Consider the following 15078-nt stretch of genomic DNA (forward strand, 5'->3'; position numbering starts at 1 on the left):
TTTTTTCTGATGAGTTCTTATAACCTTCTGATTAATTTTGATTCATTATTGATCAATTCTAATTGAATATTCTTTTAATTTAGGGGCCATGTTCCTTATCGGGACAGCAAGCTCACCCGTATTTTGCAGCCAGCATTGGGTGGAAACTCAAATACTGCTATTATTTGCAATGTCACACTTGCTCAGGTATATAATATATGCATGTTCTCCTTCTTTGTGTACCATTTGAAAGATTTGTTATAAGCTGCAGAAGCCTGAACTTTGTTTGTTTATAAATGGTTGAAGGTCACTAGGGTCAAATAAGAGATTATTGATGACTATGGTTTTTATATTCTGTTGAAACCAGGCATCTTATATGATTTGTTCAACTGAGTAATTGTAGGACCAAGTGTTGGAAACCTGCATGGATATGTGGTTACATGTAATAACTGAAAAGCTATGTAAGTAGCTTTGATAAGTTGGGTGGTTTTTTGTAATTTATGCTACTAGCTATGTAACTCGGACTCTTCTAACAAGGCACCACACCCGTGTCGCACCTGCACCCATGCGGGTGCGACACTTGGACACGACTTCCTTTGTGTCAGGTGAAGTCAATCACACTGAGGTCCATTTCTGTCCAAAGCAGAGTTACCGGAAGCGCCTAGGTACAAGGGGGAAGCGTGCTTCCCCGAAGCTCCCTTTAATAGGAAGCACACTTCCCATCACGCTTCCCTGCGCTTCCCCATGCTTCCCCAATTTTTTTTTAATTTTTTGTATTTTTTATTTTTTACTTTTATTTTTTTCGCTTCCCCCTCGCTTCCTAGGTCGCTTCCGGTTCGCTTCCTAGGTCGCTTTCGAGACGATTCCCGACTCACTCCTAAGTGGTCCCACGCTTTCCGCTTCCTAAAATTTTGAAAGTGCCTCGCTTTCCGCTCCTGCTTCCCGCTCCCCCTTCCTCGACTGACAACCATGGTCCAAAGTAGATCCAGTTAACCCTAACCAAATTTTGAAAGCATGCTGTTGTTGTGCTAAATACTTCACTGAATTGCAAATCCAAGTTATGCGCACACACTGCACGTAGTTGTAGATATCTAGGGGTACTATGATTGCCTATATGTTTAACTGATTGGAGTGCAGTATATACTAAAAATGTGATACATACGCTAAGTATCGAAACAACTATAAGCCAATGTGCATTGAATACAATGTAATGCAAAATGCAAATCGGGTAAATACTCGTGGTAAGTACATAGTGCAAATACATCACTCAATAAATTTATTTTTATTATATCCAACACACCACTTAGTTGTCGATATGTAGGACTGTTGTGATTGTAGTTTGGAGATCATGCTGAGCATGATTTGAATGAATGAGAATAGAAGTGATTGTTTGTTGTAGTTCGTAGATCATGCTCATCATGATTTTAGATAGCGGAATATGGATTGTGTTTGTTGCAGGTACATGTTTGAGCATGCATTTGTGTGAATGAATATTGTATAAATTGATGTGTTTGATAAGACCATATTGAATGCTAGTGTGAAATAATAATTCAGTAATCATGCATGAAAGCATGAGCGATAGAATCATGTTCATGATAGGATTATGAAAAATACCGTTATGCATGAATTGATACGTCCCGTGCTCTCATGAATGAACCATGATTTGTGTGAATGTTATTAATATATATATATATACACACACACACACTATGTGTGAGACACATTATGAATGAAATACTTGCTTTGCATATTGATTCATGTGATGAAACAATGTATATATGACTTGAATCCTGTGTGCATAACTCGAACTACGTAGGAGTTACATATGTTGAGGTTTAATTGCTTCATATTATGAAATGTGCATGTTCATGTATGTATGCATAAAACTCATGTTTTGTTTATACATGCTTCGAGGTTTAATTAACGAAATGCAATGTTCCTTGTGGCGATGATATGATGCGTAGGATAATATGATTCTATATGCTATGATTTAAATGCCACGTAATATGAAATTATAAATGCATGTGATAAATGTTTAAGTTCAATAGTGAACTATGGTTCATGGAACCTTATTAGTTAAATGTGTGATTTTATGATTTAAATGCCATATGAAGTGATGTATGATGTGATGCATATTGATTGTATACATGTTTATGCCCTTATTGGTGGCTATCGACCCTGAAAGTGATCAATTATATTTATGCATGTATCACAATAGTTTTCACTGGATATGGTATCCGTTGAGGAACTGTTCTCAAAGAATTCTCTATAAGGGTGTCATTACCAGATCAGGTAATCCGGCTAGAGTGGTAAGTCTATGTGAGAAAGTGCATTGTCTAAGAGCGGGTAGCCCGCGAAGATGGTATATTCCTGTGAGGAAGTGCATTGTTTAAGACCAGGCTGACCATCCGTCTAGGGCAGTAACTCCTTGTGAGGTTGTACATTTCCCAGACCAGGCGATCCAGCGTGGATCTTGTGAATATTTTTATGAATAAATAAAATGTTATGATGAATTGTGATGATCTTCTGAGTTGGTTGAGATCATCATTTATGATTCTATAAATTTAGCTTTTCTATCATTACATGATTATGTGCTGAAGACAGATGTAAGAATCAGATCCATATTCATTTTAGATCTTGATACAAGGTTATGATTGTGACACTTGTGTTAGCTTATAGGTAAATGACACATCACGCCTACAAATAATTAGGTTGACTTATTAGGTGAATGATACTTCATACCTACATAGTTTCATTGCAAATGATTGCACTATGATTGTCTGAGTGAATATATCACACCTATGTATCATGATTGATGTGTATCATCAATATCTAACGAAATTACTTAGAAAGTATGTGCTTGTGTTTCACGCTGTATGGTCAAATATGATTTGGCCTATTGTTTATAAGAATTATGAATGCATATGAAAATGATGCAATGACCTGAATGTCTTAAATGCATGTATATATTCAAGCGATGACTTATGTCTTGAATGTATATGAATTATGCTTTATGATGTGAGTTCATGTTGAATGAAATATTAAGTGATAGAATGCTTTTAAATGCCCTATGTTTAAATACTTGAATGGATGACTTATGGGATGTTGTCCTCTTGTCTGTCATTTGATGATTGATGAATAATATATCATGTTTTTACCTTAATATGTTTTCTTTAAGCTTGAGTTTGGGTTGCTCTACCAGACTTTAGCAAGTTTGACCCTGTTTTATGGAGAACAACTAATAGAGGTAAAGTATGATGAGTAGTTGGAGCGAAAGACTGATCGAGCTGCATCCTCGAAGGTCCGCTCTTACCTTGCGATCTTGGTTGACGTGATCTTTTCGTTTTAAGTACTTGATCATGTAGAGACTGAACTATTGTTTTTATACTCTGATTTGAAATGAAATTAACTCTTTATATTTCAGTCTTATATTGTACGTGGTTATAAAATGTATATACCCATTATATTTTGATTTGATTGTTATCTTTAGTGTAACCCCGCCCAAAGTCTTAACCGTTTTTGAAAATTGCTTCCGCATTATAAGATTTGATTTACTTATACTTATAAAAAAAATTGGTCTCAAAATTTCAATATTTGAACAATAATTAAGGTTAAAATTTTGGGGGGCATTATATATTGTTGGTATTCTTAGGACTCCGTCTCTGATCGGCCATGCTTGACTCGGGCGAGTCAACTTGGTGACTCAGACAAGACACGGTTTTTAATTTAATTTATTAAAAATAACTAATAAACATATATTTTATAAGCCCCAAAGGAGTTTGGTGCAGTGGGACGGGCCCTAGGCCGCTAGACAAGCATTCAGGGTTCCATTCTCATGGGCGTCACTCCCTTGCATTAGCCGAAGCAAGGTGACTCCTTGGGGGCGAGCGGTGTGCCCATGGTGTTTTATGCTACTGGGATGACAACCGTACGTATGGTAGGCTAAATCCAGTGCAGCTAGCTCTCTATTCTAGAGGTAGTTTCTTCATGCCATAAATAAAGAAAAACATATATTTTATAAAAAAAAAAGTTTTTTTTGAAATTTATACTCTATATATAGAATAATAACATGCAAATTTCAAACTATTAACATTTCTCTTTGATAAATAAAAAAGAAAATAAAGGAAGCAACTCATATTTTTTTTGAGAATAATGGGTAATAAATATGATAAAGAGAAAGAGATACTATCATAAGTTGAGGCTTGTGATTGACAAGGCCATTAAAGAAGCGATGCCTAATTAGAGGTAACAAATGACACTTAAACTTATTAAAATACAATGGACTTTCTAATTAAACAACCTAAAAAGTTGAGCTACATGCACTAAAATAGTAAAGTCATTAAATAAAGGTGTGCTTAATTGGGTGTGAAGCTAAGTCAAATAGACTCGGCTAAAAGGTCGATGTACCCGCGTCTTCACGCCTCGACACAGGTGCGGCTTCAGACACGGTCAACGCACCGGGGTCAAGTCTATCCACATTTTCGACTCGGTCAACTTTGGCCGAGTCCAATTTTGTCCATTTTGGTAAGTTTGTGTTCTTACTTCAATAGAATTACTTTTTTATTTTTACTTTAAAATTTACAATCTTATTATTGTTATATATATATATATATATATATATATATATATATATATATAGCCATGTCCTCGTGTTCAAAATTTTTGAAATTGCTTCGCACACGTGTCTCACCCATATTCATACCCGCACCCATGTGACATAGGTGTGAAGGGTGGTGCCTAAACTTCTTAAAATGAATACGTTTAATTAAACTTATTTAGAAAATAATTCAATCTAAAGGACTGAGTGTAAAACTCAACTAATTTAAAAAAAAAATTTGGATCCCGAATCCAAACCCGACACCCCCCTCCCGTGTTTTCTATTTAAACACAAGGGGTCTCCCTTTTACGAAAAAGGGAAAACACCCCCCAATCCCCCACCCTCCTCCTCACTCTCTCCCCCTCTTCGTGACCTCCGACCATCGCCGGAGTTAGAGCCCCTCGTCGGAACCCTCCCTGCGTCGGCGACCTCCCGCTCCCTTCTGTTACCCTACGCATGTGCGTGCTCTCTTCCCTCTTGTTCCCGTCTCTCTCTGCTTCACCCTCTCTTTGTTTTCCCTGAGAGGCGCCAGTGGGAGGGCACCGCCCCCTGCCTCGCTCTCTCCCTCCCTGCTCGGTTTCTCTCTCTCCTCTTGTTTTGCAGGAGAGGGGCCCGCCCCTCCCTACTCATTCTTTCTATGCTCTCCTATTGTTTTGCAGGGGCGAGGCGCCACCCCCTAACTCTACCTCTCTCCTCTGCAGCTAGTCAGGCCCAGCTGAGCCTGGCTAACCCCAGGCTCTTGCGACACGAACATGATACCAAATGCATGCTTTTAAAATGATTTCCTATATACTATTTACACAGTACGACGAACCCTTTAGCGCACCCAATCTGCGCAATGGATTCTACGCGCGCCCTGAGGCACGAGCCACTTATTACCTACACCCGTAACCGTTAGCAAAACCGACATTCTCCGAGGTAAGGGAAAGTTGCACAAAGGACAATGAACGGACAAATCTTAAAACTTGTGAATTATATATATATATATATATATATATATATATATATATATATATAAATACCTATACACATTTAATTCAAGGACGCAGTTTTGCGATCCTTGTCCTCTTTCCTTTATGTCATTTACTTTGCTGCCGCGCTATCGTGCGCAGACTACTGCTTACACATTTATTTAGCCGAGGTACGGTTTCGTACCTCGTGCACTGCTTACACAATTTATTTAACTTGATGTGCGGTTTCGCACATCAAGTACTGCTTTTTGTCATTTACTCTATCACTGTGCTATCGTGCACAAAGCTTACACATTTATTTAGTCGAGGTACTGTTTTGTACCTCGTGCACTCATGCATTTATTTAGCTGATTGTGCGGTTTTGCACTTCGAGTCTTACTTTATACATTGCCGTCACGCTATAATGTGCACAAACTTGCATTATACATTATATGTATTATTCGTACATATATGCAACCTCGTAATATCGAAACAAAGTTATTATGTTCATTTTACTTATTTTGACTTGCACACCGTGAAAGCAATAACGTATATGTTACTTTGGTTCTGAATTTTGTTAGCATGCTCATTTTGCTTACTCTTCAGAGACATCTGATAAAATTGGAACGATACAGAAATAAGATTAGCATGCTCATTTTACTTATGTTAAACTGTATATCACGAATGAAACTACGTATGTGTTAGTTTTGTTCTAAATTGTTACACTTATGCACCCCGTGGAGCGGGCACTATCCGCTGCTAAAGACCCATTTGCCAGATTTTTTTTTGCGTACAATCCATCGTCCACACTAGTGTTGGCTACATTTGGCAGCTACTCTTATATATATATATTTGCTACTAACGACGGTGAGGAACTGATGAGGTATAAATCATAGGTGCAAGTTGTATCGACTCAATCTAACCACATAGATGTGTTCAACATTAGTTTGCTTGCTAAGGATCAAGCCTTGGATCTTGCTTTTCTGATGTAAAAATGTGATCTTTTGAGTTATGACTCCCATTGTGGGCCATTGATGATTTTATTTCCTTTCGGTTTAATATATTAGAGACATTTATTCATAATCATTGGGTCAGAAATGATAGTCAGAATTGGTGAAATCCACTTTACCTTGAGTTCGATACTTCAATGTTGTAAAAATCATATTAGAAGGGTTAGAGATAGAAGCATATCGAAATGTATTGTATCTTATAGTAAGATACAGAGAAAAAAGACACCTAAAATTTTACATAAACTAATTAGAAAAATATAAAAAAATTAAAAAATATAAGATATAATAAAAAGTAAATGTAAGCATTAAGATCAACTAAGCAAGGATATGCCATTAAGTAAATTAGTAAAGTTCACATTATAAAGTCATAAACGTAGATGTCACAAGTTTTTATTACGTAAAAGTTAGTGAAAAAACAACAAAAGTACAAACCTCATCAGATATCTTCGTCATCAAACATTTATGTTCTACGTTAGAGATGACATCTTGTTTTGGGTTTTATGGCTTCTCATAATCTTCATCATTTAGCATTGCTTGGACATATGCCATTGCCTGTAATACCCTGTTCTTGTTTTTTATTTATTTCATCTAGATCTGCTTGAATCTTAGCTCGTGCATTATCTAGAGTATTGTAACAACCCCAACTCATACCCCTTGAAAATGCAGATTTTTTGTAACCATAGTGAAAATCTTCCCAGAAACCTGAGGCCTTTACAGTTCCACTCCCAATTGGATAAAACAACCAACCAAAATAGTGCTTATAATTATCACCTGTACAAAACCAAACCTTTATTGAATAATAAGTGATAGTCTCGAGACAAATGCATAAATGAAGGATTCATAGTGCAATAACATCTAAATGAAACGAAAAGGGAATAAAAGAAGACTGAGCCACGTTGTCCATTTGTGATCTGTCTAGCAAGTGCGTGACGCCCGTAACTTTTCCAGAATCCAGTCGCTTCACTGATCACCTGTGATTGCGAAAAACCATAGAAAGAGGGGGTCAGAAATTCGAAGAATTCTGCGTACAGATCCCTCTAATGAAATAAATGAGCATAAAGAACATATAAGATTTAATGCAATAATTCAGAGGAATGCAATTATGACAATTATATAATTCAATTAAGCATTCATGCAACATGGAGCATCTATTAAGCATGAAGAAACATTAATCAATAACAGGAATCACAATTTAAGTAAGCAGGACATTTAACATGCATTAAAAAATTAAACATCATGCATCCACCTACATATAATTAAAGGAAATAGGTAAAATATGCATGTTCTAATGCATAGCAGGATTATCCATGATTTATATGCAATACATGAACACTTTATTATCAATCATTAAAGTTTTCCTTTCCATATGCATGCCCTATTAAATGCATATAATTTAAGTTTCTTTTTTTAATTACCGTTGCCTACAGATACACCACACGGGTAAAATTCCCGAGGTCAAGTTATGTTCTCAGGGTAGCTTAACGCACAAGTTGTATTTTATTACTGAGTTCCAAACTTACCCCTCGACCGAATCACTTTCGAAACATTAGACCTCCACATTTAATATCGAGAACACTAGGGACACTTTACGCCCACAAGTGCCACTATTTTGGTATACCAAAACAATAGCTGTGTCGAACACACCACTCCCAGGTAAAGTGACAGACTTTCCCTAAAACCGTGGTAAGGAGAAAGAACCTCAATATCAGGTTCAGGGGTCAAAGTAAAATACACGGAGTTTTTGTATCTTCGTGGTCCCCCAAAACCGAATATCTAAGATTCCCATTCTTCAGATGAGAGATCTCAGAACGTATATTACACTGTTCTTATTCATTATCTTTTTATTAAAAGCCAATTATTGAGTTTTGCAATTCAGCATGCAAAAGCAAGGGCAAAAGCTTTCATCTACCTCTGCGAGAACCATCACGAGACTCCCGCCCGTGGAAACACATAGAACAGTGTAATATAGTGCAATAAAAATAAATGCGATTTTTGTGATGCATTTAAAATACATAAAGGAAGAACAAACCAAAGCTCGAGGCCCACCAGGCCCATGATGACTCATTTCGAATATCGATGCATCATATGCAAAAATCATAGCAATATGCAATTTATGCAATGATACCAACATGATTTCAAATGCACATTCAGTCATACCAATTCAACAATGTGCATGAGCTACCGCATGTGTTTACCATCCATGTGAAATTGCTTTCATGTAATCACTTAACACACATGCATTCATTCATGATTCATAAGTACATGAGAACATTTATGCAAGATTGTACATGCTAAACACACATCGATTTCATGTATGCACGTGCACTTGAAACCAATCTATAAATGCACGATAAATAGACATGTCCCATAAATGTAGGCACATGAAACTTTTCATTCATAACATATGTTAACATCCACACACATGAACATAACCCGGATCTAGAAATTGAATTTCAGGGCTGCACACACGTTCATATCATATATGCACCTGTACCAAAACAAACTTTGCAATAACATGTTAACAAGCATGCATTCATATCCAACATGCTAAAATCAAACTAAAACATAAGAACTCCATTTATCAGATTAAGTCCACCATACTTATGTCACACGCAAGTTACATTCGTGCATCTCTTTAAACATATGCCCCCTTGTGCAATTGCTACATATGCAACGTAAATCTAAAATTTCAGATTTTACACGTGCTCACAAAATTCTCATGTAGTTGACATTACATTTGGACATTGGTCACACATCAATAGTTAATCACATGCATGTGAAAAAACTGTTCTACCATACACATGGCTGAAGCCTTCACAATGGCAAAAATCTGGAGATATGCAAAGGCAACATAAAATGCAAGATTTGTTTTTGTAAGCAACACAAGGATTCAACACCCTTAATATTTTCTTTTTTTTTAAAACATATTTGCACCCAAACAGTCCAAGGCTTTTTGTTCTTCACGATAAGCCAATTTAGGATCCATTGCACAGGGTCAACATGAACAAGTAGGGGCCAAACTCCCTGATAGTGAAAGGAGCACCTGTCTAAGAAAATGATAAAGACTAAAGACCCTAACAAAAGATTTTTTTTTCTATAATACGCCCTCTATATCTTCAGCTATGAAGATATCTATATAAAAAAATATAGTTGCAAATCCATAGCCATATTTTTAGCTATGAAGTTTACAATCTCTGGCAATTCATAGCCAGTCTCATGGTTATCACTGCTGAAGAATAACATAGCATATTATCTGCTTATCAGAGGTAATTAAGAAGAGAGGCATTCTGAATTTGGGCTTCCTAAAAACCAAATCAACACCCGAGCAAGATAGTGATCAAAAAGCAAAAAAAGAACCATAAAAGATTGTCACACTACAACCTACATAACTATCCCACAAGTTATGTCACACGGACACTCTATTAGTCTATTTTGACTATCCTTCCATATCCCTTCATATACAAGTTGTATTGGAAATTTCATAAAAATTGTTGTACCCTTTATCCGCAGCCATATCCATGTGACAGCCAACAAGCCAATCTTTTTATATTCGGCTTAAAAATTACAAATGTAGTCCATGGCCAAAATCTGTTAATGATTGTTCATCTATAAAAATCTAGAACCCCTTCACAAGCCATCCAGTATTTTAGCTTCCTCAGAGTGAGCTGTGAAGAGTACAACATAACATATTTGAAAGCACTATGTCAACATTTAAAGCTAGATCTTAATATGTTTTAGCTGCTAACCATAGGTATTTGACCATACTACATACTTCATACATGTGTTATGCCATAATCCAGGATGGAGATGCTTTGTTCTTGGGCCATCTTGTCTGTGCCAAAAGGTCTACCATGTATAATGAATCAAAATAACTTTTAAAAACAATATTCAAAGATTAGCATAGCACTAGAACTACATTACTCGACAAATCTTGAAGCTCTTAAAGAATATTCTGTCAAGCAAAAGATACCAAGAAGTTAAAGTCACAAAGGAACACTATTTCCAAATTTTATACCATTTCCAATCTTTTCCACTTAGTTTGTCTCATCTCTTTAAAATGCATTATATGACTGAAATGAATGTATCCAGGTGATGACTTGTTAATTGGATCCATTAACTATTGCATGAGAATCGCATCTGTGCTCCTTTTCTCACTCGAGATAAAAAAGGGGAACCCGTACCTCAAAATTGACGTGGGGTCGAGCGTGCTCTGTTGCGCCAACTGCGAAAAAGGTAAATAGTTAGCAATTTGTAAGGAAACGAGAGGAGCGGGGTGGACTCGTCTGTGAGCCCGACCCAACCTGACATTCATTAAGGGAGGCAGAGGCATGAAATGACGGAGGCAGGGAGCGTTGAACGAGTTGGGGTCGATCTCCCGCAGTGGAAGTTGGCGGCGACATGTGTGGGCTCGACAACCTGGCCAGCCCAGACCTGCCCGGCTAACCCAAAGACTGGGGTTAAGCAAACCCTTACCAGCTATACGACCATACCATTTGGGGTTCGAACTTGCAACGTCCCAACACAAGGAGACGTGCACTAACCATTCCTGACAAACAAGCAGAGACCTCATTGGCTGACAGAAGGAGGCAAAGGCAGGGGGCTTCGCCCCTACCTGCCTGTCGAAGAACAAACATGTAGGGGCATCGTCCCTGCCGAAAACAGGAGAGGGCTTGACCCCTTTCTTGCCAAAAGAGGGCGCAGGTACCGAAACAGGGAGACAAGGAGGGGGCCTAAGTCGACAGGGTTTGACCCCCCGCCGGCTCAACAGAAGGTGCGACAGGAAAAAGCCCTTAATGCTCCATGGATGGTAGAGGAGGTGACAGGGTCTTAGTCCATGCCAACCTACCTAGACAAACAGGGAGGCGACAAGGCTCGGCCCGACCCTGTCGACTCACTCGAAAAGCCAAAGGTGGTGGCAGGGGCTTGGCCCCTACTGACAAACCGGAACGCAAGAAGACGACAGGGGTTGGCCCCTGCCGACCCATTCAAAAACAAGGAGGTGGCAGGGTCTCGACCCCTGCCCACCCAATCGAGAAAAAAAGAGAGGCAGACGACGACAAGGCTCGATCCCTATCGTCATTCCCAGACTCAGGGAGGTGGCAGGGGCTCGGCCGCTGCCGACCTGCCTGAACAAGAGGCAGGCAGGGGGCCCTTGCCACCCTGCCGACCAAGGCACAAGGGCCACCCGGGAGCCCTCTACCAGACACAGGGGGCGACGCAGGCGACAACCCTGTTGCCTTCCAAAAGGGAAAGGGGGAGATGACTGACCGGGGTTGAGTACCCTTTCGGCGTCGCCTGCGGTCGGAGACTGATGGCCCAATGAGAGAAGAGAGGGGGAGGGGGGGATGAGGGGAGGTGCTCAACACCTCCCTCCCTGGCAGACCCAGAGAGAGGGGAACGCGCGGTAGTAGTCCGCCGGCCTCTCGGCGAACCAAAATGAGAGAGAGGGAGGGCACGATGCTTACCTGCTAGATCGTCGGCGACAGAGGCTGTCAGGGAAGGCTCGCGCGCAGGGGCTCGTCGGAGATGCAACAGAGAGGGGGACGACAGAGAAAGCGAAGGAGGAGGAGAGGGGCTGCGAGGTGAGGGTCTCCTCTCCCCTTGCGTGTTTTTAAAACACGGGGGAGGGATGATGCATTTCGGAAAACCCTCAAAGGGTTTCCCCTTTTTTTCGTAAAGGAGGAGTGCAACACACGGGAGGAGAAGAGGTTTTAAAAGAATCCTTGCCCCTCCGTGCTTTAACCCTAACGAGTTTGGATCCGACCCGGGTCCATTTTTTTTTAATTTTCGTGGGTTTTACATCTTAACCCTCTTAAAAGAATTTCGTCCACGAAATTTCATTGAATGACTCTCCGAAGAGATCGTAGTCTGAGTTAATCAATATTGACAAAGATGCACAACATGTGTGTGTGATCCCAAACACGTATTCAGAGTGCAATAACATCTAAATGAAACGAAAAGGGAATAACAGAAGACTGAACCACGTTGTCCATCTGTGATCTGTCTAGCAAGTACGTGACACCCGTAACTTTTCCAGAAGCCAGTCGCTTCACTGATCACATGCGGCTGCGAAAAATCATAGAAAGAGGGGGTCAGAAATCCAAAGAATTCTGCGTACAGATCCCTCTAATAAAATAAATGAGCATAAAGAACACCGATAATATTTCATGCAATAATTCAGAGGAATGCAGTTATGACAATTACATAATTCAATTAAGCATTCCATCAGACGATTACATAATTCAGTTATGACAATTACATAATTCAATTAAACCTGTGATTCAGATTGAGTTTGAGGAAGAGTGATGGCAAGCCTACTCAGACGATTATAGGCTTCTGCAAGAGTAGGAATATCAGAACTAGTTAGCATTTGAACTTTGGCAACTGAAAAGTCAGATGATAATCCTGTAAGGAACCGGGCAACCATAGTCTGCTCCTGATGGGTTCTGTTTGGTGCAACATAAGGGTCTGTGTGCATTTAGCCTCTCAAAAGCAGATTTAACAGAGGCATAGTATTGGGCCAAATTCTGATCTCCTTGCTGCAACTGATAAATCTCCTTCTCAACTTGTAGAATACGACTCATATTGGTTTCATGGGAATATGTATCATGGAGATTGTCCCACATTTGTTTACCTGAGGTATAATAAATCAGTCCATCAGCTATATGAGGTTGTACACTGTTCATTATCCATGACATCACAATGTCATTATCTTCGTCCCAAGAGACATATTTTCCTCTTCTTTCAGTGGGCTCCAATTCCCACATGATGTGTTTTTTTCGATGACCAGAAACAGACATCATGAAGGTGCGAGACCACCTTGCATAATTAGTATCATCTAGCTTAACTGAGGATCCATATGAAAAGGGGTTCGCAAAGGCCTTATATTCACCAATGACCTCTGCTTTTTGGTCGTTATTTAGAGCACGTGAATCAGCCATAACAAAAAAAAATATTTGCTCACCAAGGACAACAACAGGACACTACCAATTTTTTTTTTCAACTCCACTATTTCTGCGCAACAAGAGTCTCCTGTGTAATCTACTTCCAGATCTGAATAGCGATCAAATCATCACCCCAACTACAAACTGAAAATTTTCTTTAGCAATGACTATCGACTTCAAGACTGGATTTTTTTTTTCAGCAAAGACGACCAACTTCAAGACTGGAACACCTACCAGTTAATCTTCACGATAATGATCTGATCGCCGACGTTCGATAACAATGTAATTTTTCTGGTCAAGTCGATGACTGCAACATAGTTTAACAACCTCCACCCAGGACGACACCAATCTGATCTGAGCCATGACTTCAGATCAACGTACTTTTCTTATGCATCACGATGATCAGACACGATCTGATATATAATATATATAATATACATATATATACATATAATATATATATATATATATATATATATATATATATATATATTTTTAAAGGCCCACAAGCAGATCACGATCCATAATATCCAAACCTTTTTCACGCTTCCTGATCAACATCAGCCTCATCACCACGATCAACAACTTCAGATCCAATCGCTGTTTTCAGATCAACGTGCTTTTGTTTATGCGTCACGATGACTTGACACAATCAGAATATTATGTTTTTTATTTGACCCACGAGCAGATCACGATCCACAACATCCGTTTGTTTTTTAATCAACAACAGCAGCGTCATCCGATCCACGACATCCAGTCCTTCTTCACGATCAGCGGCAGCAGCGTCATCCCAGAAGGGAGACCTGCTCTGATACCATGTTGAATCTGTCAGCCCTAGATTCTATTTTAGAGAGAGAGAGAGAGAGAGAGAGAGAGAGAGAGCTTTTCATTAACCCTAATCATCTATTTAAATAGGTGATTAGGTAAAATATGATTACAAGTAGGCATACGTAATTATGCTAAATTACGTATGATCACCCCAGATTTATGAATATTGCTTTTAACAATGAGTGCATAGTCGTATGGTGGAGTTGTTATGCCACACAACATGGCATTATAAAACTACGAAAGTCACATTTTATTATTCTTCTCATACCTAAGTCAACCAGTTTGCAGTATTTCCACTTTACATCCTCCACCTTCCATTGACTTCTTCGGGCATGATTTTTAGGTTTAAGAGCAAAAATAGGTGATTTGTAGTGGAAATGGATAGAAGTAGGCTCAATAACACACTTAGGGCTGGATTTATTGGGTTTAAAGCCACAAACATAGGTGCTTTAAGGTAGAAATGGGTAGATTCAGGTTCAATCGCACACATAATGCTGGATTTTGAATTCTGAGTACAAAAAAAGGGGTTAGGGGCAAATGAAGAAATATCTTGCAAAAATACCAAGGAAGTTATCCTCGACTTTGCCCTTTAAAGCCCTCCTCCAATTTAATCTTGCACAAATCAAGCTCCTAAATCTCATTTTTGAGGTTTAGAGGTAACAAAAAAAAGAGTGATTTAGGATGTAAATGGTTAGATTTGGGTTTAAGAGCCCCTCTAGGACTCAAATATAGTAAAAACCACAACTTTTGTAGTTGATTCGATCTTAAGA

The 15078-nt window shown here is 39.0% G+C and overlaps 1 protein-coding gene across 3 annotated transcripts in view; it reads left to right on the top strand.

Annotated features, from left to right (window-relative positions):
- LOC149837378 (P-loop containing nucleoside triphosphate hydrolases superfamily protein) overlaps nt 1-15078 on the top strand; it is a 227338-nt gene that overhangs the window by 18106 nt on the left and 194154 nt on the right. For all 3 annotated transcript variants that reach the window (XM_090006002.1, XM_090006003.1, XM_090006004.1), the window contains exon 9: nt 84-186. In XM_090006002.1, coding sequence (XP_089862128.1) covers nt 84-186 — 103 coding nt within the window. The remainder of the gene's footprint in view (nt 1-83; nt 187-15078) is intronic.

This window comes from Nuphar pumila, chromosome 5, assembly GCF_984573655.1.
Source record: "Nuphar pumila chromosome 5, dmNupPumi1.hap1.1, whole genome shotgun sequence".
In the NCBI taxonomy this organism is placed as follows: Eukaryota; Viridiplantae; Streptophyta; class Magnoliopsida; order Nymphaeales; family Nymphaeaceae; genus Nuphar; species Nuphar pumila.